This window comes from Thalassophryne amazonica, chromosome 7, assembly GCF_902500255.1.
Source record: "Thalassophryne amazonica chromosome 7, fThaAma1.1, whole genome shotgun sequence".
Lineage (NCBI taxonomy): Eukaryota > Metazoa > Chordata > Actinopteri > Batrachoidiformes > Batrachoididae > Thalassophryne > Thalassophryne amazonica.
The window spans coordinates 57,087,452-57,111,525 of NC_047109.1; the positions used below are offsets into that span (position 1 = coordinate 57,087,452).

The window sequence follows — 24,074 nt, forward strand, 5'->3', positions numbered from 1 at the left end:
CAGAGAGAGCTTGGTAGAAACAGCTCAAGTTGCAGCATATTAATAAAAAACCCACTGAGAATAAAAAATACAATGATGTTGTGCTGCTCAGACTGATCATCATATTAATCAGACAAATGCTTTCATGCGCCAACGTCATCACACATAAGTAGGGAAGCAACAAGAATGCTGGTCCCAGTGAGACAAACAGGATCTAGATCCCACTGTCTTGATATAATATTTACCTTTTAATGTTCAATCATAATTATTGACTTTGCATTCCTGAAATTTATTGCTTTTTAATTTAATTTAAGTGTTACAAAGTGTTAACGTAAAGTCACCACCTTTGTGTTGCGCAGGACTCTTAAGGACGCCAATGAGTCAACCCGACAGGAACTTCCAGAGGGAGGCGGAGCTGCTGACAGTACTACAGCCCAGCATATTGTACGATTCTACGGCGTGTGCACAGACGGAGAGCCTCTGGCCATGGGTGTTTGAATAATGAGGCACGGAGACCTCAACCGCTTTCTTCGGTATGTCAGAGATCCTCTTGTGTTTCTTTAATAGAGGCCACAATCAGTAGAACTTCATCAGTGGCATCCACATGTCCTGGAGGTAAACCTCAGGGGGTCAAGAATGTCTAGGAAGAGATTATGGAGTCATGAGCATGCTGCAGAGATGTGTAGCTATGGCAGTGCTGGTTCCCTTGCAGAAGGATGAAGGTCCACATCTTTAGAGTCCATTTTTCCTCATTTCTAACTTTTGTGCATGCATACAATGCATCCAATTTTCTTAAATCCTCCAAACCGTGACTATCCAGGGTTGGGACCAGGAAGCAGAGTTGTAGTCTTACACACCTTTCTGCAGCTTCTCTCCCCCTGCCATCCCCTCATTACCCCATCCCCGTAGAGACGGTGCCTGCTCCCAGACCACCAATAACCAGCAAAAATCTATTAAGCATAAAAATTCAAAAAGAAAAAATAATATAGCACCTTCAACTGCACCACAGACTAAAACAGTTAAATGTGGTCTATTAAACATTAGGTCTCTCTCTTCTAAGTCCCTGTTGGTAAATTATATAATAATTGATCAACATATTGATTATTCTGCCTTACAGAACCTGGTTACAGCAGGATGAATATGTTAGTTTAAATGAGTCAACACCCCTGAGTCACACTAACTGTCAGAATGCTCGTAGCACGGGCCGGGGCGGAGGATTAGCAGCAATCTTCCATTCCAGGCTTATTAATTAATCAAAACCCAGACATAGCTTTAATTCATTTGAAAGCTGACTCTTAGTCTTGTCCATCCAAATTGGAAGTCCCAAAAAACAGTTTTATTTGTTATATCTATCGTCCACCTGGTCGTTACTGTGAGTTTCTCTGTGAATTTTCAGACCTTTTGTCTGACTTAGTGCTGTAGCTCAGATAAGATAATTATAGTGGGCAATTTTAACAATCCACACAGATGCTGAGAATGACAGCCTCAACACTGCATTTAATCTATTCTTAGACTCTACTGGCTTGCTCAAAAAGTAATGAGTCCACCCACCACTTTAATCATATCTTAGATCTTGTTCTGACTTATGGTATGGAAATAGAAGACTTAACAGTATTCCCTGAAAACTCCCTTCTGTCTGATCATTTCTTAATAACATTTACATTTACTCTGATGGACTACCCAGCAGTGGGGAATACGTTTCATTACACTAGAAGTCTTTCAGAAAGCGCTGTAACTAGGTTTAAGGATATGATTCCTTCTTTATGTTCTCTAATGCCATATACCAACACAGTGCAGAGTAGCTACCTAAACTCTGTAAGTGAGATAGAGTATCTCGTCAATAATTTTACATCCTCATTGAAGACAACTTTGGATGCTGTAGCTCCTCTAAAAAAGAGAGCTTTAAATCAGAAGTGCCTGACTCCGTGGTATAACTCACAAACTCGTAGCTTAAAGCAGATAACCCATAAGTTGGAGAGGAAATGGCGTCTCACTAACTTAGAAGATCTTCACTTAGCCTGGAAAAAGAGTCTGTTGCTCTATAAAAAAAGCCCTCCGTAAAGCTAGGACATCTTTCTACTCATCACTAATTGAAGAAAATAAGACAACCCCAGGTTTCTTTTCAGCACTGTAGCCAGGCTGACAAGAGTCAGAGCTCTATTGAGCTGAGTATTCCATTAACTTTAACTAGTAATGACTTCATGACTTTCTTTGCTAACAAAATTTTAACTATTAGAGAAAAAATTACTCATAACCATCCCAAGACGTATCGTTATCTTGGCTGCTTTCAGTGATGCCGGTATTTGGTTAGACTCTTTCTTTCTTTTTAGACCTCAGTGCTGCTTTTGATACTGTTGACCATAAAATTTTATCTACAGAGATTAGAGCATGCCATAGGTATTAAAGGCACTGCGCTGCGGTGGTTTGAATCATATTTGTCTAATAGATTACAATTTGTTCATGTAAATGGGGAATCTTCTTCACAGACTAAGTTAATTATGGAGTTCCACAAGGTTCTGTGCTAGGACCAATTTTATTCAACTTTATACATGCTTCCCTTAGGCAGTATTATTAGACGGTATTGCTTAATTTTCATTGTTACGCAGATGATACCCAGCTTTATCTATCCATGAAGCCAGAGGACACACACCCAATTAGCTAAACTGCAGGATTGTCTTACAGACATAAAGACATGGATGACCTCTAATTTCCTGCTTTTAAACTCAGATAAAACTGAAGTTATTGTACTTGGCCCCACAAATCTTAGAAACATGGTGTCTAACCAGATCCTTACTGTGGATGGCATTACCCTGACCTCTAGTAATACTGTGAGAAATCTTGGAGTCATTTTGATCAGGATATGTCATTCAAAGCGCATATTAAACAAATATGTAGGACTGCTTTTTTGCATTTACGCAATATCTCTAAAATCAGAAAGGTCTTGTCTCAGAGTGATGCTGAAAAACTAATTCATGCATTTATTTCCTCTAGCTGGACTATTGTAATTCATTATTATCAGGTTGTCCTAAAAGTTCCCTAAAAAGCCTTCAGTTAATTCAAAATGCTGCAGCTAGAGTACTGACGGGGACTAGAAGGAGAGAGCATATCTCACCCATATTGGCCTCTCTTCATTGGCTTCCTGTTAATTCTAGAATAGAATTTAAAATTCTTCTTCTTACTTATAAGGTTTTGAATAATCAGGTCCCATCTTATCTTAGGGACCTCGTAGTACCATATCACCCCAATAGAGCGCTTCGCTCTCAGACTGCAGGCTTACTTGTAGTTCCTAGGGTTTGTAAGAGTAGAATGGGAGGCAGAGCCTTCAGCTTTCAGGCTCCTCTCCAGTGGGAACCAGCTCCCAATTCAGATCAGGGAGACAGACACCCTCTCTACTTTTAAGATTAGGCTTAAACTTTCCTTTTTGCTAAAGCTTATAGTTAGGGCTGGATCAGGTGACCCTGAATCATCCCTTAGTTATGCTGCTATAGACGTAGACTGCTGGGGGGTTCCCATGATGCACTGTTTCTTTCTCTTTTTGCTCTGTATGCACCACTCTGCATTAATCATTAGTGATCGATCTCTGCTCCCCTCCACAGCATGTCTTTTCCTGGTTCTCTCCCTCAGCCCCAACCAGTCCCAGCAGAAGACTGCCCCTCCCTGAGCCTGGTTCTGCTGGAGGTTTCTTCCTGTTAAAAGGGAGTTTTTCCTTCCCACTGTAGCCAAGTGCTTGCTCACAGGGGGTTGTTTTGACCGTTGGGGTTTTACATAATTATTGTATGGCCTTGCCTTACAATATAAAGCGCCTTGGGCAACTGTTTGTTGTGATTTGGCGCTATATAAAAAAATTGACTGATTGATTGATACAACGGGACCTAAATGATGTGCATGAGAATTTTAATGCATACGTTGTGATTATAAAACAAGCTAGATGGCAAAATGTTTGAATATGCAAATTGTAACTCTTGCATTTTGGATTAAAATGTGAGTGGCTTTATGAAACATATAATTAGTGAGTACATAAAATTCCACTTAATAACACGTCACATGTACATGTACTTTAACGTACATTAAAAAACTGGCACTGTTAGATGCGACAGTGAGCCATAATTATTCCAGAGGGACTGCTAAATTGTTAAATATATTATAAGCGACTACTCAGAATCTGACATCAAACCACACGTTTAATATTTCATGAGTGCACCACAGCTGCTGAAAAGTAAATGGGTGATTCTTTAACTACGGGCACTATTGGCCTTGTAAATGTAATTTCCACCACACCATTGCCTTACAATATAAAACGCCTTGCGGCAACTGTTTGTTGTGATTTGGCGCTATATACATGTGCTCTGATGTCACTGTTTATCTCCATAGAAACTACCCAAACAATCTTTCATACAAACTGTTTAAAGGGACATTACAGTGTTGTGGTGGAAATTACGGCAATAGTGTGGGACAAACTACATTTTGTTTTAAAAAAATCACAACAGTTGTATGACATTGAATACCCCAATTATGTTTTGATTATTTTACTGATATTTTATTCAGAGATATTTTAAAACATTAGAAAAAACGTTTCTTTACCATTCGTTTTTTATTCAATGAGGATCAAAGTCTGGGTGTGGGACAAGCACAAAACGGCAATATTTGCATATAATGATGCTGAAAAAAGGTGAAAAAGTCATCATAGACTACTAGAACAAATTTCTTAACACACTTTCATTGTAAAGATAACTATAAAAGTGTGAAATTTCCCCTTTTTTTTCTGTTTTTCATACAATATGATCAAAGGACGTAATAAGTGCCCGTAGTCTAAGAATCACCCAAATATACAATTAGAGGTGGATGTGACTGGATTATTGCCAACATTTGAACAAGGTGCTGCCTGCTATACTGGCATGAAACAAATACAGATCTTTTTCTTCTTCTAAAAAAGGGGCCCACGTTAGTTTTGCTGCTCAGATTTTATTAGGGGAGATAAGATAGCAGCACGATTACATCAAAGCAGTGCAAAGGATTCTGGGACAACTGTAATGATAAATAACTCTAGTTATTGCGTTATTTGGAAAGTTTCATGCTGGTTCTTGTGGTGACCTTTTTAAGGGCACCTTCATACATAGTGCGAATTTGGTCGAATTGCACATGAAGTACGCATGAAGCAGGAATCGTATGCAATACGTGTATAATCAGAGCTGCTTCCAACGCCTCGTACACATGTTGCAACAACTATTTGCGCACGCCAGCTGCTGAAAGACAGCGTGTGCGCTGTGACTGCCCAACAAACCCTCCCACGGCAGGTGTTGGCCAAATTCCAGGTGGCACGTACGAACATCTAACACCTCTTGCATGGTACTTAGAAAATGTGTGGCCATTCACACTGTTAACACGACAACAGTCAGCAGATGATCACTGTCGATGTGGATGTGAAATCTGTCTAGGTGCTCCCACGAGTGTGGCTTTGCAAGTAGACACAGTGACACATTGGTGTGTGCGCTGAACTGACAGGGGGTGTGTCTGTCCACACATCTGTGACCATGGGTCATCTACAGAGGAACAGATGGATCATACTTGCATTGTCTGCTTGATAAGAGGGATTCAATAAAATGCAGTGTTTTTATATGGTGTGTGGCTTTATTTTTTCTTAAATACATCCATGTCCTTCTTGATATCAGGCATTTTCCCACACCTTTTACAGGACAACGATGGTAGCTCAGTGGTAAAGTTTCTCGCCTGCAGTCAGAGCCTTTGGAAAGTGCAGGTTTGAATCCCGTGGGTGGCATGTAATTTTTTTTTCACAGCAGATGCGCAATGTGGTTACACATCACGCAGCTCCTCACACTGTGTTCCCGTGTGCACAAACCATCGCAGCAGCATCTTGCACGCCTGCCCAATGGCTCGTTTTCATGGTTCGCACAATCAGATTGATTGCTTTTCAACCTTGTCCCAATGACAGTGATAATGCAGTTATTTCCACCATCTATTTTATGTACAGTCCAACAGCTGTGGTGAGAATATATTCTACATTTGAAAAGGTCTTTATGTGGCTCACTGTCACAACCAAAACCACCTTTTTCTATGATAAAATAAATGTATACAGTAGTGTTCAGAATAATAGTGCTATGTGACTAAAAAGATTAATCCAGGTTTTGAGTATATTTCTTATTGTTACATGGGAAACAAGGTACCAGTAGATTCAGTAGATTCTCACAAATCCAACAAGACCAAGCATTTATGATATGCACACTCTTAAGGCTATGAAATTGGGCTATTAGTAAAAAAAAAGTAGAAAAGGGGGTGTTCACAATCATAGTAGCATCTGCTGTTGACGCTACAAACTCAAAACTATTATGTTCAAACTGCTTTTTTAGCAATCCTGTGAATCACTAAACTAGTATTTAGTTGTGTAACCACAGTTTTTCATGATTTCTTCACATCTGCGAGGCATTAATTTTGTTGGTTTGGAACCAAGATTTTGCTCGTTTACTAGTGTGCTTGGGGTCATTGTCTTGTTGAAACACCCATTTCAAGGGCATGTCCTCTTTAGCATAAGGCAACATGACCTCTTCAAGTATTTTGACATATCCAAACGACCCATGATACCTGGTATGCGATATATGGGGCCAACACCATAGTAGGAGAACATGCCCATATCATGATGCTTGCACCACCATGCTTCACTGTCTTCACTGTGAACTGTGGCTTGAATTCAGAGTTTGGGGGTCATCTCACAAACTGTCTGCGGCCCTTGGACCAAAAGAACAATTTTACTCTCATCAGTCCACAAAATATTCCTTCCATTTCTCTTAGGCAGTTGATGTGTCTTTGGCAAATTGTAACCTCTTCTGCACGTCTTTTATTTAACAGAGGGACTTTGCGGGGGATTCTTGCAAATAAATTAGCTTCACACAGGCGTCTTCTAACTGTCACAGCACTTACAGGTAACTCCAGACTGTCTTTGATCATCCTGGAGCTGATCAATGGGTGAGCCTTTGCCATTCTGGTTATTCTTCTGTCCATTTTGATGATTGTTTTCCATTTTCTTCCACGCGTCTCTGGTTTTTTTTGTCCATTTTAAAGCATTGGAGATCATTGTAGATGAACAGCCTATAATTTTTTGCACCTGCGTATTAGTTTTCCCCTCTCCAATCAACTTTTTAGTCAAACTATGCTCTTCTTCTGAACAATGTCTTGAACGTCCCATTTTCCTCAGGCTTTCAAAGAGAAAAGCATGTTCAACAGGTGCTGGCTTCATCCTTAAATAGTGGACACCTGATTCACACCTGTTTGTTCCACAAAACATACGAACTCACTGACTGAATGCCACACTGCTATTATTGTGAACACCCCCTTTTCTACTTTTTTCCCATGTAACAATAAGAAATATACTCAAAATCTTGATTAATCTTTTTAGTCACATAGCACTACTATTATTCCGAACACTACTGTATGTGACATGCATTATTAAGTGAAATTAAATGACTTATGACTCAGACATCATTATGTGTTATGATGTCACTCACACATTTTCTCCTATCTAGCTGCAATTCACCAAGTACAATTTTCTCCAAAATATTTGTTCACAGGAATCAGAGTTTCCATACAGACACACACATTCTGCCATCAGGTTTGTTTCTATAGATTGCAAGGTTTGCATGGGAAGTAGACCTCTAGACCTAGACTAGTGATGTAAGATGACAACTTGTTGTCTTTATTACTAGATCTCACCTGAGTATCCTCGGATACCTTTCAAAAGACTGTGTCAAATCAGTGGTTACTTAGGGAGAATCGGATGAAGCAAACAACTTGCAATGTGAGGGAACTTTAATTTCAGAAATTTGGCTCCACCGCAACGCGTGGAACTCCTCCGTACATCTGTCTTAATGTGCTGAAAAAGTGCTGATGTCCACATCTTTTCACAATTCCTGTGCTAGTCAGACGACATACCAGATCAAGACAGCGTCCAGTTTAGAAATGAACGGCACATTCCACTGTTACAGGAGTTTTTGTCATGGAAAGAGGAGCGGAATTCTGCGCGTCGTGGTGGAGCCGCATGGCGCAAAGCAACGCCGTGATGAAGCCTTCCGGGACATGTTGAGGCATGTCCAGCTCATGCACAATCACAATCGGATAATCACACGACTGAAAAGCAACCGGAATCCATCTGAAATCCACCTGAAAGCCGTCCTGTGAGACCAACACGGAGGTGGTTTTGTGCCGCGTAATGAATGGCTCCGTGGCGCGTCCCTCCACTTTTCTTTCCATGAAAAAACTCCTGTAATAGTGGAATGTGCCGAAAAAGTGCTGATGTCCACGTCTTTTCACAATTCCTGTGCTAGTCAGACGACATACTGGATCAAGACAGCGTCCAGTTTAGAAATGAACAGCACATTCCACTGTTACAGGAGTTTTTGTCATGGAAAGAGGAGCGGAATTCCGCGCGTCGCGGTGGAGCCGCATGGCGCAAAGCAACCCCGTGATGAAGCCTTCCGGGACATGTTGGGGCATGTCCAGTTCATGCACAATCACAATCGGATAATCACACGACTGAAAAGCAACCGGAATCCATCTGAAATCCACCTGAAAGCTGTCCTGTGAGACCAACACCGAGGTGGTTTTGTGCCGCGTAATGAACGGCTCTGTGGTGCGTCCCTCCGCTTTTCTTTCCATGAAAAAATCTCCTGTAACAGTGGAATGTGCCGAAAAAGTGCTGATGTCCACAACTTCTGCCTTTTTGTGAAAGTCAGATGAAGTCCCGGATCAACAAAGCCTTCACGTTGGAAATGATCTGGTTGTTTCAGTGGGGTCTGAGCATGTCAATCGGCACTGGGAGCGCGCCACGCTCTCAGCAGTTGTGGGCCGTCCTTAAAGCGGTAGTAACACTCCTTAATCTGTATAATCCCCATAAAATCGTCCCTGAAAGCCATATTAATTTTCCGAACGGTGTCCACCTGGAGGTCTCTCATAGTTTCTGGAAAAAAATTGATGCAGCAAAGCTCCAAATCATTCAGACATTTATTCGCAATAAAAAACGACGAGAGGGTGGACCAGTGCTCACACAAAGTCTGCTCACAGGCGAATGATGCAACCGACAGGCATGAAAAAACTCAGGCATGCGCACCAAGGTTCAAGCTTGTCTGATGCAATCACACGTGATTCAAATCCATATGGTTTTTGAAAAAAATAAAAAGGTCGGATACTTTTCTAACAGACCTCGTACACACACACACACACATATATATATATATATATATATATATATATATATATATATATATATATATATATATATGAGTTAATGTCAAACTTTAGTGTTTCAGATTAACTTCATGAAGGCCTCATGTACCCATACAGCCACAATTCATGCAAGATTCATGAGACTTTAGGCAAATATTGGGGATTCTGCGGTCTTTCCTCTGTACACTGCATATGCAGATCATGTCTGCATGAAGGTCACAGCACTTGCAACTCACTTAAACTCATGTTAATATCACAAGTGATTTGTACTGACTGAATACTTTTTCCTTTTTCCTTGTGTAAGAGAATGTAACACTCATCAAACCCTAACCCTAAAAGAAAAATGAATGCAACTTAGAATCTATTAATGTCATCTGTGCATAGTTCCTTTTCCAGTGCAAATTTGTTTTACACTGAGGCAGCAAAGTATTTAAATAATGTCCTTACAAAGTAAGCACAGCGAATTTCAAATGATTACAGGGTTTTATTCATACTAGAAGAAAATATGCAGAATGCACTGGCTCTGCTGAAGATGTGTGCGAAAAAGTCTTCCAGACAAAAATGTGTGTTATTACTGCCAAGCTGAATTGCATTACTTAAAAAGTTGCTACTGTTCTTTATTGATGAAGAAATACTGAGAGTTGAGCTCTTAAACGTTGTACGTGAATAAAAGGTTTTGGAAAAGGAGAGAAAACGATACATTGTAGGAAGGAGTAATAAGGAAGGGAAGAAAGAATGAAGGCAAGGGTCCATTCTCCTGGTGTTCTCTCACAAGCTCAGAACTTTCCAGACATTCTGCTTTAAAGTGTGTTCACTTTGTAAATATATGTAAAACTTTTTTTGTACCAATATGGATCCAGTGTCATTTATTTATGTAGCAGCAAATCATAGCATAAGTTAGGGGTGCCCAATCTTTTTTGAACAGAGATCTACTTTTAAAGTTAACAGTGTATCAAGATCGAGCAAGCCATATCAAATGCCATAGCGTAACCATAATTTATTGTGCACCAATATAATAACACAATTTTCTGCCACAAAGATAAAGTTTTAACAATAATAATGCATTACTGAAGTAAATGTGCATGGTGTAAAGAATAAGCACAAGTAGGCCTAGGAGTGGCCTCAAGTTGGAAAAGTTGTTCCCTACCTTAGTGGGACTTCTGGCACTGAAAGGAGGAAGCTGGTCTCTCATAGTCCGGACAGTAGTAGCTGAGTGCAGCTATAAGCAGGCACTCAGACACTCTCTGTATTAGAATTTGACATTCATGTCAGGTGTTGCTCTGGATTTGAGCTCAGTGTCACTTTTCAGTATGAGGATCTCATTCTCAATAGCACAGCTATCCAGGTTGAAGAGTGATGCCACTTTGGACGTTATACAGTCCACTTCTTGTTCTTGCTGAAATCAGAAATTTTGGGGAATCTATATTTTCACCAAAATGTAAAACAGAAAACTGACAACGGGCTCAATGGAAGCAAAGTCAGTAAAGCGCCTGTCAAATTCTGACAAGATGCTCTGCACTTGATCATCATAACGTGCACTCTTAGGCTCCACAGTGTTTGTCCTGGTGTTTAAGCTCCGTGTCCATGTGTGGAAAGTTCTGGAGGTCCCACTGTTGCAACCTGCTTGATAAAATAAATTCATCCTCAGCCTCTTAGCCCCAACAGAACACACAATCTTTTTAGCCACATTCGTCGCTCTTCCATATTTATGGGACATTGTGATGCTAGCCGACTTTTCAGTGCCTGGACTCTTGCATGCATTTAGCCAGAAAGTTAGCATCGTGGCTCTTTTTTTTTTTTTTTTTTGCTTTTTCTCTTCCACCATAAAAGAAGAAGAGCTCTTCTTCTATGGCATTTAACAGCAGCCGGCATCCTTATTGGTGCTTTGCTGCCACCTTCTGCATCAGTCTGTTATAGCACTAAATCCTTGTGTTGTGCTTTTGTTCTATTTTGTTTGTATGCCCAAACACACACACTTTTGTTTGTATGGCCAAACACACACACACCACACACACCACACACCCCCACACACACCACACACACACACACACACACCACACACACACACCACACACACACACACACACACACACTGTGCGTGGCTCTATTCTAGGTCCTATTCTTTTCCTTTTGTACGTTTCCTCTCAGCGGTATCTTTCGACGAGGACAGAGGTTATCCTGTTTGGGGAAGCACTTCCACAGCCTGCTGTGCTGATGTCTTGGGTCCCCTGGGTTCCAACAGTCATTCCTGTGTGAGGAACCTTGGGGTGATTTTTGATAACCATTTAAATTTTGACAAGCAGATCAGTGCTGTTATTAGAACAAGTTTCTTCCAACCCTCGTCTCCTAGCCAAGTCGAAGCCATATTTCTCTAGGCTCGACCTTGAGAAGGTTATCCACGCCTTTGTCACACGTAGACTATAGATTATTGTAACTGTCTGTACACTGGCTTGGCTCAGACCTTTCTAAACCACCTCCAGCTTATTCATAACGCTGCTGCTCATCTTCTTTCGGGAAAGAAAAAGTCTGACCACTTTACGCCGGTCTTGGTTACTTTGCACTGGCTTCTGTGCCGTTACCGGGATGATTTTAAACTTCTTTTGTTTTTAAAGCCCTCAATGATCTGGCCCCAGACTAGTGTATCTTTCAGAGCTACTTATTCCTTACACCCCAACCAGAGCCTTAAAGTCTTCTGACCAACTGTTGGTGGAAAACCAGATTAAAGACGAGAGGTGACAGAGCCTTTGCAGCGGCTGCCCCCAGGCTCTGGAATAGTCTCCCCTTTAATATTAGATGATCTCTGACCCTAGAGACTTTTAAATCCTCTTTAAAAGACTATTTCTTTTCTCTGGCATTTCCTAAATGAGCGATTACATCTGTTTCACCTCAGTATTTCTTCTGTTTTTCCTGTTGCTTAATGCGGACAAATTATACCTTATTTGTAGTCTTTCTGCCACCTGCTACTGTTTTTTTTTCTCTCTGTTTGAGGTGCAGCTCCATCCAGGGGTGGGGGTGGGCATCTTCTTCTACAGGCCTCCTGTCCTGGACACCAGCATGGACTCCCAAAATTTCCTGTATGTTTGTCTAGTGTGTCGGTAGCATGGCCCAAGCAGAGGGTCACCCCTTTGAGTCTGGTCTACTTGAGGTTTCTTCCTCAACAGAAGGTGTTTTTCCTTACCACTGTTACCTGTGTGCTTGCGCTATAGGGCACAGGTGCCCAAGTTCAGCCCTTGAGATCTACCTTCCTTACACTCTTAGTTGTCTCCCTGCTCCAACACACCTGAATCCAATGAAAGGCTCATTAAAAGCCTGCTAACGCACCTTTCATTCGATTCAGGTGTGTTGGAACAGGGAGACAACTAAGAGTGTCAGGAAAGTAGAGCTTGAGGACCGAACTTGGGCACCCCTGCTCTAGGGGTTGGTAAGGTTAGACCTGACTTATGCGATATGTGTTGTGTGGGCCACTGAAGAGGAGGTACTGCTGGCCCACCACCACCAGAGGGCGCCCTGCTTGGAGTGCGGGCTCCAAGCACGAGAGGGCGCCAGACCTAGAAGAAGTGACAGCTGTCATTCATCCCCTGCCCCAGCTGTCACTCGTTCATCATCATCACCACCATAAAAGCCGGACTGCAACTCCACCTCCTCGCCAAGAAATCGACTACCATTCCTAAGGTAATCCTTCTCTGCAGTATTTGGATTAATCCACGTTTTGATCTCTGTTTGCAGCCGTTTATTCCTGTGGGACAGTTTTGTCGGAGTGGCGTGTTGTGGGAACCGCGACGTCTTCGCCTCCCACTCCCTCCAGATAAGTGACTGACAGGAGCTGCTTGAGTGTATGATTGGAGGTGGAGGTGCTCCCTCCCATCAGTGTTGGACTGTGTATTACTGAGTGTGCGGACTCACACTCACACATCCTGTTTTTGCTTTCTGCCAGCAGTGCCAGGGTTGACAGCCGGGAACAGAGGCCACCTGGGGACTCGGGACTTGGCGGCTCCGGTGTTCTTCAGACCGTTGGTGGTGGAAGCCGTGTGGAGTATGGCTTCTCTCTCGTCGGGGGGGTCTCCTATCTTCGAGCCTGCCACACATCACCTGGTGCTAATTGACTGTGCATATTTTCTGTGTCTTTTCGTTGTGTAGCGTCACAACATTAAATTGTTACCTTTTGGTTTAGTCATTGTCCGTTCATTTGCGCCCCCTGTTGTGGGTCCGTGCTACGACACCTTCACAACAATACGCCTAAGGCAGCTTTGTTGTGATTTGGCGCTATGCAGATAAAATAAATGAATTAAATTAAATCAAATGACATTATTTCTCATTATTTTTTATTCTTTATCTTACTTTGTGCTTTATTTGATTTTGTTGTTGTTTTGTTTTGTTTTTTGCCTGTTGCAATTTTATTGTTATTTTTAATTTATTTATTTACGATTGGGGGTAACTTGGTGCTAATTTTTTAATTATGTACAGCACTTTGGTTGACTGCTGTCATTTTAAACATGCTTTAAAAATAAAGGTTGAGTTGAGAGTTGAGTTTTCATCCAAACCCTCATGCACCTCCAACCTGTCCCATATACCACAAGGATGTTCTGAAGTTCAAAAGCTCCCATATAGACTGCATACATATTTGAGGCAGAAAAATCCCATTCAGACATAATGCGCTCATCCCACACCTATTCACATTACCCAATTCTTTCAGTGCCGATGCTCAGTAGCATACTCAAATGCCTTTGCAGCTCTCACACATCAATAATTCGTAAGACAATTCCTCCACTGCAATTCACTTATTTCTCTTATACTCCAAGCAAGGAAGTCGTATGTCCATATAGTCTCTAATTTGCTGTTGTGTTATCCCAAACCAGATACCGCAACTCATCAGGATGGTCCAGTTGCTCCCTGTTGTGTCAGTTGACTGGTCATCATCCTCCCTCCCTCATACCTCAACTCGTCAGTGTTCTATACTCTGACTTGATGAGCAAACAATTTGTAGGGACCTTGTCTAGTTTAAAAAAAAATGTCCAGGGTTTAAAATGCATTTCAGCAGCTTCTTTCTATTTGCAGGAACGGTGTTCTTTTTAGAGCTCAAAAAGTCTTTTTTTCAATACATCATCTCAGCGGGATATTTTTGGTGACAAAGTTAATATCAGTTTTGAAGACAGCTGATGACCTCTATGAGCTGCCTTAAAAGGTGTGTAGTTTGATCTTTAACTGTAAAAACCAATCCGCCAGCGTCCACACATAATAACACAGCTAACCAGACATGTCAAGATGGTTATGATTGAAATTATGACTTTGATTGAACTGTAATGTCATTACCATGGACCTTTTGAATGTATACCAAATGAAAACATATTATTCCAGTAATTTCAATGACTTCTAAGTACACACTTGGCACCTGGGAAAGTATGTGAACAGTGAAGAAGGATGAGATGAGGCAGAGATGATGCCGTCTGCCAGGTGTCCTCCACGGGAGACAGACTGGGACTGAAAAGAGTCCAACACCCAGACGGAGATATATGTTCACGAATGGATGGAAATCGCATTTTGAGCAGACAGCACGTATGAGCCGACTGATGGCCCCACAATGCAGCTGCTTTCCCACCCTGCCACCTGCCTTTTAAACTAATACTGACTGTATAGACAACTTCCCTTGTATGGAGGGGACAAAGTGGAGAGGAGACATATTAGGATAGATGGAGACACATCGTCAGTGATTAGTGATTTGCTCATTTAGGCCAGAGTAAGAAGTCACAGTGGGTGTTTATGATCCCATACAACTGTTGAACGTCAGTGTGCACGCCATCTCTGAATCGCATTATTCCAAATCGATTGTAGGCGTATTGCAAGCCTTATGTTTCCGATTATCCTCGACTTTATTACGGCATTGGTCACTCTGATCGTGTCTGTAATGCTTTCAAGATCTCATACATGTCAGAAATGTTCAATCTGCAGATTGCAGACTGAGGTCATTGTCCTTCAGGTCACATAAGGTCGATGCCATAGTTACCAACATCCTGGAGGACCAATCCATCGTACTGTATTAATCTGAACAGCTAATGGAGAAGAGTAGGCAGTCCTGTTCAGCCGGCTCTCTTTATGTTTTTCACATCAGTCAGGATTTCATCTCCTGGAGCAGTAAATTAGAGGAAACAAACACAATACAAATGGAACTCACAGCTGGGTACTCAAGTGGGTCGGATGGATGGATGGATGGAAAACATCTATGCTCTTTGTTTTGTTTTAACCCCTGTTTGTTTGTCTGTTCGTGAACAGCCTGGAGCCCACAATTTTTCATATATCGTTATGAAATTTTTACTGACGATTCATATACTGATAGGCAAGAAGTGATTGAATTTTCAAGGTCATAGGTCCAAGTCAGGAAAAATCTTGGAAAAATGGAAAAATCCCTATCTTTAACATTGAACAAATTTTCTGAAAGATTCTTTTATATTTGAGAGCATTATGTAGGATGGCATCTTTTATCGACTGACAAAGTTTGATCCGGATCTGATCCAGATTACAGACTTTGTGGTCATTTACATTTAACAATGAAAATCCCATTAAATGTATATTTTAATTATATTAATCAAAACATTCCACAATTACACTCGTATTTGAAAGTGAGGTGCACACTGGCACTCACTGTCACCTGACTTAAGTTTGATCCGGATCTGATCCAGATTCCGGATTTTGTGGACATTTAAAGTTAACAATGAAAACCGCATGTAATGTATATTTTACAGTATATCTTAATCAAACATGCCCCAATCACAGTCATTTGTGACAATGAGGTGAAAACTGGCACTCTGCAGACACTGAACACTACACTTAACAGACTAAGTTTGATCCGCATCTGATCTGTATTGCAGATTTAGCAGATGTTTGATATTAACATTGAAAAGCCCTTTTGATCTATGTTTTTTGTATTATATTTTACCTTATGAAAAGCCACTTCTAACAGGACTCTGACCTTGAAAATGTTTTCCAAGGTAAAATTTTGTGAAATTGGAAACTAGTGGTGATGGAGGTTTGCGCTCTACGAACACAGTTCTCTCGTTTTTTAATGTTACCAGCATTTATTCTGCCAATACAGCTCAACTTCACTGTATTGTATCCTTATTTGAGTTGGTTTCATTTCAAATTAACGTTTTACACAAATATTTTAGGACAAAGCACCATCTCTCCTTTTTTTTCAAGTGGCTCTGTGCTTCCAGCATTATGCAATTCATAATTTTCATCTTTCTTGGAATGAATATGGCAGTGTTCACATTCCCATCTGAAGAGACCTGAATCAGTTGTTTTTGCCTGCATATGACATATCTTTATCCTTTATAACTTTTTCCTTTGCTTGCCAACACAGCAGCAAAGCAGGGTATTGTAATCTGTCCTGTGTGTGTGTGTGTGTGTGTGTGTGTGTGTGTGTGTGTGTGTGTGTGTGTGTGTGTGTGTGTGTGTGTGTGTGTGTGTGTGTGTGTGTGTGTGTGTGTGTGTATGTGTGAGAGAGAGAGAGAGAGAGAGAGAGAGAGAGAGAGGGAGAGGGAGAGAACAAGATACTAAAAAACAAAGAAACGAACAAAAACCCAACAAGACGGATTTTCATCAAACTTGGTGGGAATATTACTTGGGCAGATTTCACAAGATGATAAACTTCTGGTGAGGGTCAGATGTGAAGGTCATGGCCAACAAAAATGGTGCAAAAACAAAACAAAAAACATATTTTCTGCTGTATCTCAACAACCAATAGGAGACCGTAGTCTCGTTTGAACCCTCCGTGATATTGCGGGATTTGACCACTTACGGGGACCTCCATTTAATATATATGCATCATAACTTCACACGGATAAATGATGTACGGTTTGGTTTTTTGGTTCCCGGTGGAGAAGAAAAGGCGAAGAGGTAGAAGACATCATGTCGGTAAGTTGTAGCCTACACAGCTAACCAGAGCAGCTCCATTCTCTCGCCTGCAAAACCACCTCAACACGTTTGTGCTCTGGATCATAAACAAACTGCAACACATGTCCACTTTTCCCTCCGCATTGTCACTTTTTCTTTGCATTTTCACTTTGTTTGCGTGTAATTTGCTAAAACCCCATTGAAAATGCTGTGGTTTGTACCCAGAGAGTAGAGAAATTACGTCATATGCGTCGTATTTGACCCCTTTAGTGCACGCCCCCAAATGAGACTGTGCTGCCCTATTAGGCTAAAGAAATGATCTTAAGTTTATATGATCAGAAAAGTATTTGTGATTGATTGGTAACATGCTCTATCAGACATGGATATATTCCCAGTGTGCAGGGTTTGCATCAACCCTCTGATGCCTTTCATTGTGTATTGTAAATATCCAGGTCAGATTTTTTTTCAGTTACTCATACAACCCCTGGCAAAAATTATGGAATCACTGACCTCGGAGGATGTTCATTCAGTTGTTTAATTTTGTAGAAAAAAAGCAGATCACAGACATGACACAAAACTAAAGTCATTTCAAATGGCAACTTTCTGGCTTTAAGAAACACTATAAGAAATCAGGGAAAAAGATTGTGGCAGTCAGTAACGGTTACTTTTTTAGACCAAGCAGTGGGAAAAAAATATGGAATCACTCAATTCTGAGGAAAAAATTATGGAATCATGAAAAACAAAAGAACGCTCCAACACATCACTAGTATTTTGTTGCACCACCTCTGGCTTTTATAACAGCTTGCAGTCTCTGAGGCATGGACTTAATGAGTGACAAACAGTACTCTTCATCAATCTGGCTCCAACTTTCTCTGATTGCTGTTGCCGATCAGCTTTGCAGGTTGGAGCCTTGTCATGGACCATTTTCTTCAACTTCCACCAAAGATTTTCAATTGGATTAAGATCTGGACTATTTGCAGGCCATGACATTGACCCTATGTGTCTTTTTGCAAGGAATGTTTTCACAGTTTTTGCTCTATGGCAAGATGCATTATCATCTTGAAAAATGATTTCATCATCCCCAAACATCCTTTCAATTGATGGGATAAGAAGAGTGTCCAAAATATCAATGTAAACTTGTGCATTTATTGATGATGTAATGACAGCCATCTCCCCAGTGCCTTTACCTGACATGCAGCCCCATATCATCAATGACTGTGGAAATTTACATGTTCTCTTCAGGCAGTCATCTTTATAAATCTCACTGGAACGGCACCAAACAAAAGTTCCAGCATCATCACCTTGCCCAATGCAGATTCGAGATTCATCACTGAATATGACTTTCATCCAGTCATCCACAGTCCACGACTGCTTTTCCTTAGCCCATTGTAACCTTGTTTTTTTCTGTTTAGGTGTTAATGATGGCTTTCGTTTAGCTTTTCTGTTTGTAAATTCCATTTCCTTTAGGCGGTTTCTTACAGTTTGGTCACAGACGTTGGCTCCAGTTTCCTCCCATTTGTTCCTCATTTGTTTTGTTGTGCATTTTCGATTTTTGAGACATATTGCTTTAAGTTTTCTGTCTTGACGCTTTGATGTCTTCCTTGGTCTACCAGTATGTTTGCCTTTAACAACCTTCCCATGTTGTTTGTATTTGGTCCAGAGTTTAGACACAGCTGACTGTGAACAACCAACATCTTTTGCAACACTGCATGATGATTTACCCTCTTTTAAGAGTTTGATAATCCTCTCCTTTGTTTCAATTGACATCTCTCGTGTTGGAGCCATGATTTATGTCAGTCCACTTGGTGCAACAGCTCTCCAAGGTGTGATCACTCCTTTTAGATGCAGACTAATGAGCAGATCTGATTTGATGCAGGTGTTAGTTTTGGGGATGAAAATGTACAGGGTGATTCCATAATTTATTCCTCAGAATTGAGTGAGTCCATATTTTTTTCCCTCTGCTTGGTCCAAAAAAGTAACCGTTACTGACTGCCACAATTTTTTTCTTGATTTCTTATAGTGTTTCTTAAAGCCAGAAAGTTGCTATTTGAAATGACTTTAGTTTTGTGTCATGTCTGTGATCTGCTTTTTTTTCTACAAAATTAAACAACTGAATGAACATCCTCCGAGGCCGGTGATTCCATAATTATTGCCTTGGGTTGTATATGAGGTGTTATAAAGGAATCAGATGTGATCTCTGTAAAGGTAAGTGCTGTGAGAATGGTCACAGCTGTCACAGTTGATCTTTTCTGATGCTCCACTCACATTACCAGCTGTAACAGTGAGCAGTAACTTAAATGAGACTCTGTCATATCTGGTCTTTTCCCATAACAGTTTGTGTTTTTGGTTGCAATGGTTGTTGCACAGTTGGAGAGGCTTGAGCAGAAAACAACACTGAAGGAAAGTTGAAGCAGTCTCTATTTTTACTTTTACTGTTAGGCTGAGGCAAGAAGAACAGCTAACAGCAGGAGTCCATTCTGAATGAGATCTGGGTAAAAATAAGCAATGCTGTCTTCAGTAACACAAGCATGGGTTCGGTACAAAATTAACAGTGTCTGTGAGGGGTAGTAGCAAATAGAGGATCCAGTTATCAGAAGGTCCATAAACTGGAATCAAACATACCATGTAAGAAGTCTGAAAGATGGAAGGTTAAACTCAGAACAAATAAGAAGGCACTGGAGGTCGGTAGTTGGAGATGTAGGGGTGCTCATAGGGGTGTTCCATCAAGTGGTGGTACATAATAGCTGCCATTTTTGAGGTAAGACACTTAGGTTTTGTCTACTAAAATAAGATTAGCCTCCTCTGTACCAGGCTAAAAACTTTACATAGGTAATGCAAAACGTTAGCTGACTAAGCGCTTTATGCAATGACTAACGTTGACTAAACAAGATTAGACTGCTTTAGGAAACCGGGCCCAGGTATTCAAACAAGACCATCTGGCATGTAAGTATTTGCTATACTTAAATATTGCATAAAACCTGTCTCACACAGAAGGCATGTGTGTGGCCTTTATAGATCCATGTAGCACTCGCCACCCAACTCACCACTATCTGCCATAACGTCACACAACACCACATGGTTGACAGAATTTCCCAGAATGTGGCGAGTGTTTTGCTTATGTTCAAAACATTCTCCACTAAACTTCACTTATAATGCGGACACACCTGACAAGCTACTAATTTGCTACGCACACGCTGTCTGTGTGACAGGCTGGAAAGCATCAGGTTATTCAGAAACTCCAAATCCATCAAGTGGATGTGGAAGAAAACTGAAATAAAGTCAATAAAAGACTGGCCACAAAACAACAGACGATGTTATGGTAAGTGCCACTGAACGGCACACATACACAGTGGTCAAATGGCATGCACACGAAACGCTAGGATCGGCAGTGAGTGCAGGATGCCAATGATCGCCACTAGCATGCTTTCTGTGTGAGCAAGAAGGCTTCACTCACTTAAACAGAAGTCAGCATGCACATGAAACCAGAAAGCTCAGTGCCCAGGAATGAAAGCTACCAACAAACAGCTGGAGTAAAATTATCACTAAGAGCATGAAACATCGGGTAAACACAAGAAATATAACATGAAGGAGATTAACATTAGAAGAAACAGCAACACAGAAATGACAACAGAACGTGAACCGTGACACTTAGTGAAAACGACCTAAACCATATCTGGAGGAGCCAAATCTAATATATACATAAATTATTAAAAATATAATTTTTTTAAATTTGATTTTGTGTGTTTAGAGTCCTCAGAGAAGAACAGAATTTGCTGTTCTGACTCATCTGACAGCAATCACATAACAGTGTTGACGGGCATAAATGACAGACCTGAGACAGTAACACAACACAGCTCATTACACTGAACAGATTTAGGTCTGATCTAATTGACAACCAAGTGGACTCTGAAAGACCTGAAGTTTTGATGATAACCTTTAAAGGGAAAATAAGTGCCAGATTGTGACAGCTACAGTATGTTTTGATCCAATTTTTCCAAATTATCCCATACATACAGTGTGATCCAAGGGATCCCAAACGATCTGCCAATAAAAGAATGTTATCATTTTGGTCAGTGTGGCTTAGAGGTTAACACTGCTGTCTCAGAATGAGGAGGTCCTAGGATCACTTCTGACCTGGTTCTCTCCCTATTTGTGTGGGTTCCCTTAAGGTGCTCCAGGCTTCCTCCCACTTCCAAAGACAGGCAGGTTAGGTGGACTGAAAACTTTGAACAGACCGTAGGGGTGAATGAGTTTGTCTGTCTGTATGTGGCCCTGCAAGAGACTGCCGTCTTGTGGTGTTCAGATCTTGCCCAGTGACCACTGTGGCCCTATTTAGTATTTTGAATTTTGTTTTACACACATGCAGAATCTTGTGTTATGCAGTGTTAAGACTTCACAGTTTTGAAATCTTTCACAGTACTATCTAGTACCAACTAATGTTGTTGTACCAAGTCCAGTTTTGGTCTTGGCTCAGTCTCATGCATTCCTGAGTCCCCAAAGTCAAGACCAAACTTTGGGACATAGGAGTGCATGACATTGACTGAAGATGGACTCTTTGGACATGGTGAGACTAAACTACGACCAAGACTGGATTAAAGTACTACAACACTTGTGCTAACCATTATGTGTCTGTTACAAATCCAAATACAATATTGTACAGAAATGAAGCACTTTGTTCTATAAATAAAGAAATAACTTTCTCACGTTTGCGTCTCATCCAGAGCTCATGGTCCTGATGCTTGTATTCTGGAGGAGACAAAGATCCCCCCACTGGGTCAACTCACACTTCCACAGATGCTGCACATTGCTGCCCAGATTGCCTCAGGAATGGTCTACCTGGCATCGCTGCACTTCGTCCACCGTGACCTGGCAACACGCAACTGCCTAGTGGGTGAAGGTCTGGTAGTCAAAATCGGTGACTTCGGCATGTCTCGAGACATCTACAGCACAGATTACTATCGGGTAAGGACAAAATCGCAGAGAATTCAACATATGATAGACAGTGACCTATCTGTGTTGACAAGTGAACTTGTTTTTTAGTAGTTGGTTGACTTTGGTTTATATAAGAAAATCAGCGACAGGAAACAAAACTCATGAGTATCTTTAGTTGAATTGCAATATCTCATTGAAGGTTCCCAGTCATCCAGATAAAAGATAGCAAGAAGTTTACAACAACTGGACTTCTTGTTGGTTTTCCTTTCCAAGGGATTTATTCAGCATTTGAGAATTCAAAGGAAAAAAAACTGAAGAATTCAACTGGATAAGTGGGAAAACACTTTGAAGACCAAGAAGGCCAACGCATGCAATATGTGTTTCAAAGCTCCACAACACAAAGGAAGTACTCACAACACAAACAGATGTTTCTGTCAAAGGACTTTAACTATTAACAACTACTAAGCCTGTATATCCCATTGATGGGAAATTTCACTTTTTATTTGTGAGATACTGACAAGCCAAAATGAGGTGGGCGGTAGGGGTTAAATACAGTGCAGATGAAATAATAAAAATACAACTATCTTAACAGTAAAATCATAAATAATGCAAATAATAGAAGTAAATAAATTTACATCACATGCAGTGATGCAGTTAAAGTCCTCTGGCAGAAACCTCTTTTTGTGTTAGTACTTCTGGTGTGTTGTGTAGTTTTGCAACAATTCTTGGTTTTTGGTGAGTGATTGTCTGGTCAACTTCAATTTAGGTCCTTGTTCAGATAGTTACAAATAGGATGAGAAATAACTTTGAGTTTGATTGATTATGAATAGGAATCAGAGGTGTGTGTGTGTGGGGGGGGGGGTACTGCTGATAAATAAAATCACCTAAAGTTTACTTCACACTGGTATCCAACTTTTAGTGATTATTAAAAGCATTCAGGCAGTGGCAGTACAGCGTTGTGTTTATGGTCAGGTGGGAGGGCGTACGATGCTGCCAATCCGCTGGATGCCCCCAGAGAGCATTATGTACAGAAAGTTTACCACGGAGAGTGACATCTGGAGCTTTGGCGTGGTCCTCTGGGAGATCTTCACCTACGGCAAGCAGCCCTGGTACCAACTGTCTAACAGTGAGGTGAGTCTTTTACGCAGCCATCAAAGGTGGTTGGTGCCACAATGAGACACACGAACACACACACACAACAAAAATAGAAACACAACACTTTTGTTTTTGCTCCCTTTTCTACATACACAAAATAACTATTTTTCTCAAATACTGTTCACAAATCTGTCTAAATCTATGTTAGTGAGCATGTCTTCATTGTCAAGACAATCCATCCCACCTCACAGATGTGGCATATCAAGATGGTGATTAGACAGCATGATTATTGCACAGGTGTGCTTTAGGATGGCCACAATAAAAGGCTACTCTGAAATGTTCAGTTTGATCACACAACGCAATGCCACAGATGTCGCATGTTTTGAGGGAGTATGCAATTAGTATGCTGACTGTAGGAATGTCTACCATAAGCCGTCTCCAAAGGCTTTTCAGAGAATTTGGCAGTACATCCAACCAGCGTCACAACCTCAGACCACATGTAACCACACCAGCCCAGGACCTACACATCCAGCATGTTCACCTCCAAGATCATCTGAGACCAGCCACCCAGACAGTTGCTGCAACAATTAGTTTGCAGAACCAAAGAATTTCTGCACAAACTGTCAGAAACCATCTCAAGGAAGCTCATATGCATGTTCATCGTTCTCATCAGGGTCACATCCTGATTGCAGTTCGTTGTCATAACCGACTTGAATGGGCAAATGCTCACATTTGATGGTGTCTGGCTGCTGATCAACTCTGCAAAGTATATGTGTTGCAATGCATGAGGCAAATGGTGGTCACACCAGATACTGACTGGTATTCTGACCCCCCCCAAAAAAACCCCACCAATTAGGCAAAACTGCACATTTCAGAGTGGCCTTTTATTGTGGCCAGCCTAAGGCACACCTGTGCAATAATCATGCTATCTAATCAGCATCTTGATATCT

At 41.0% G+C, this 24,074-nt stretch overlaps 1 protein-coding gene across 1 annotated transcript in view; it reads left to right on the plus strand.

Moving 5' to 3' along the window:
- ntrk1 (neurotrophic tyrosine kinase, receptor, type 1) overlaps positions 1–24,074 on the plus strand; it is a 137,659-nt gene that overhangs the window by 110,081 nt on the left and 3,504 nt on the right. The window contains 3 exon segments of the mRNA XM_034174252.1: positions 340–512; positions 21,819–22,059; positions 23,002–23,160. Coding sequence (XP_034030143.1) covers positions 340–512; positions 21,819–22,059; positions 23,002–23,160 — 573 coding nt within the window.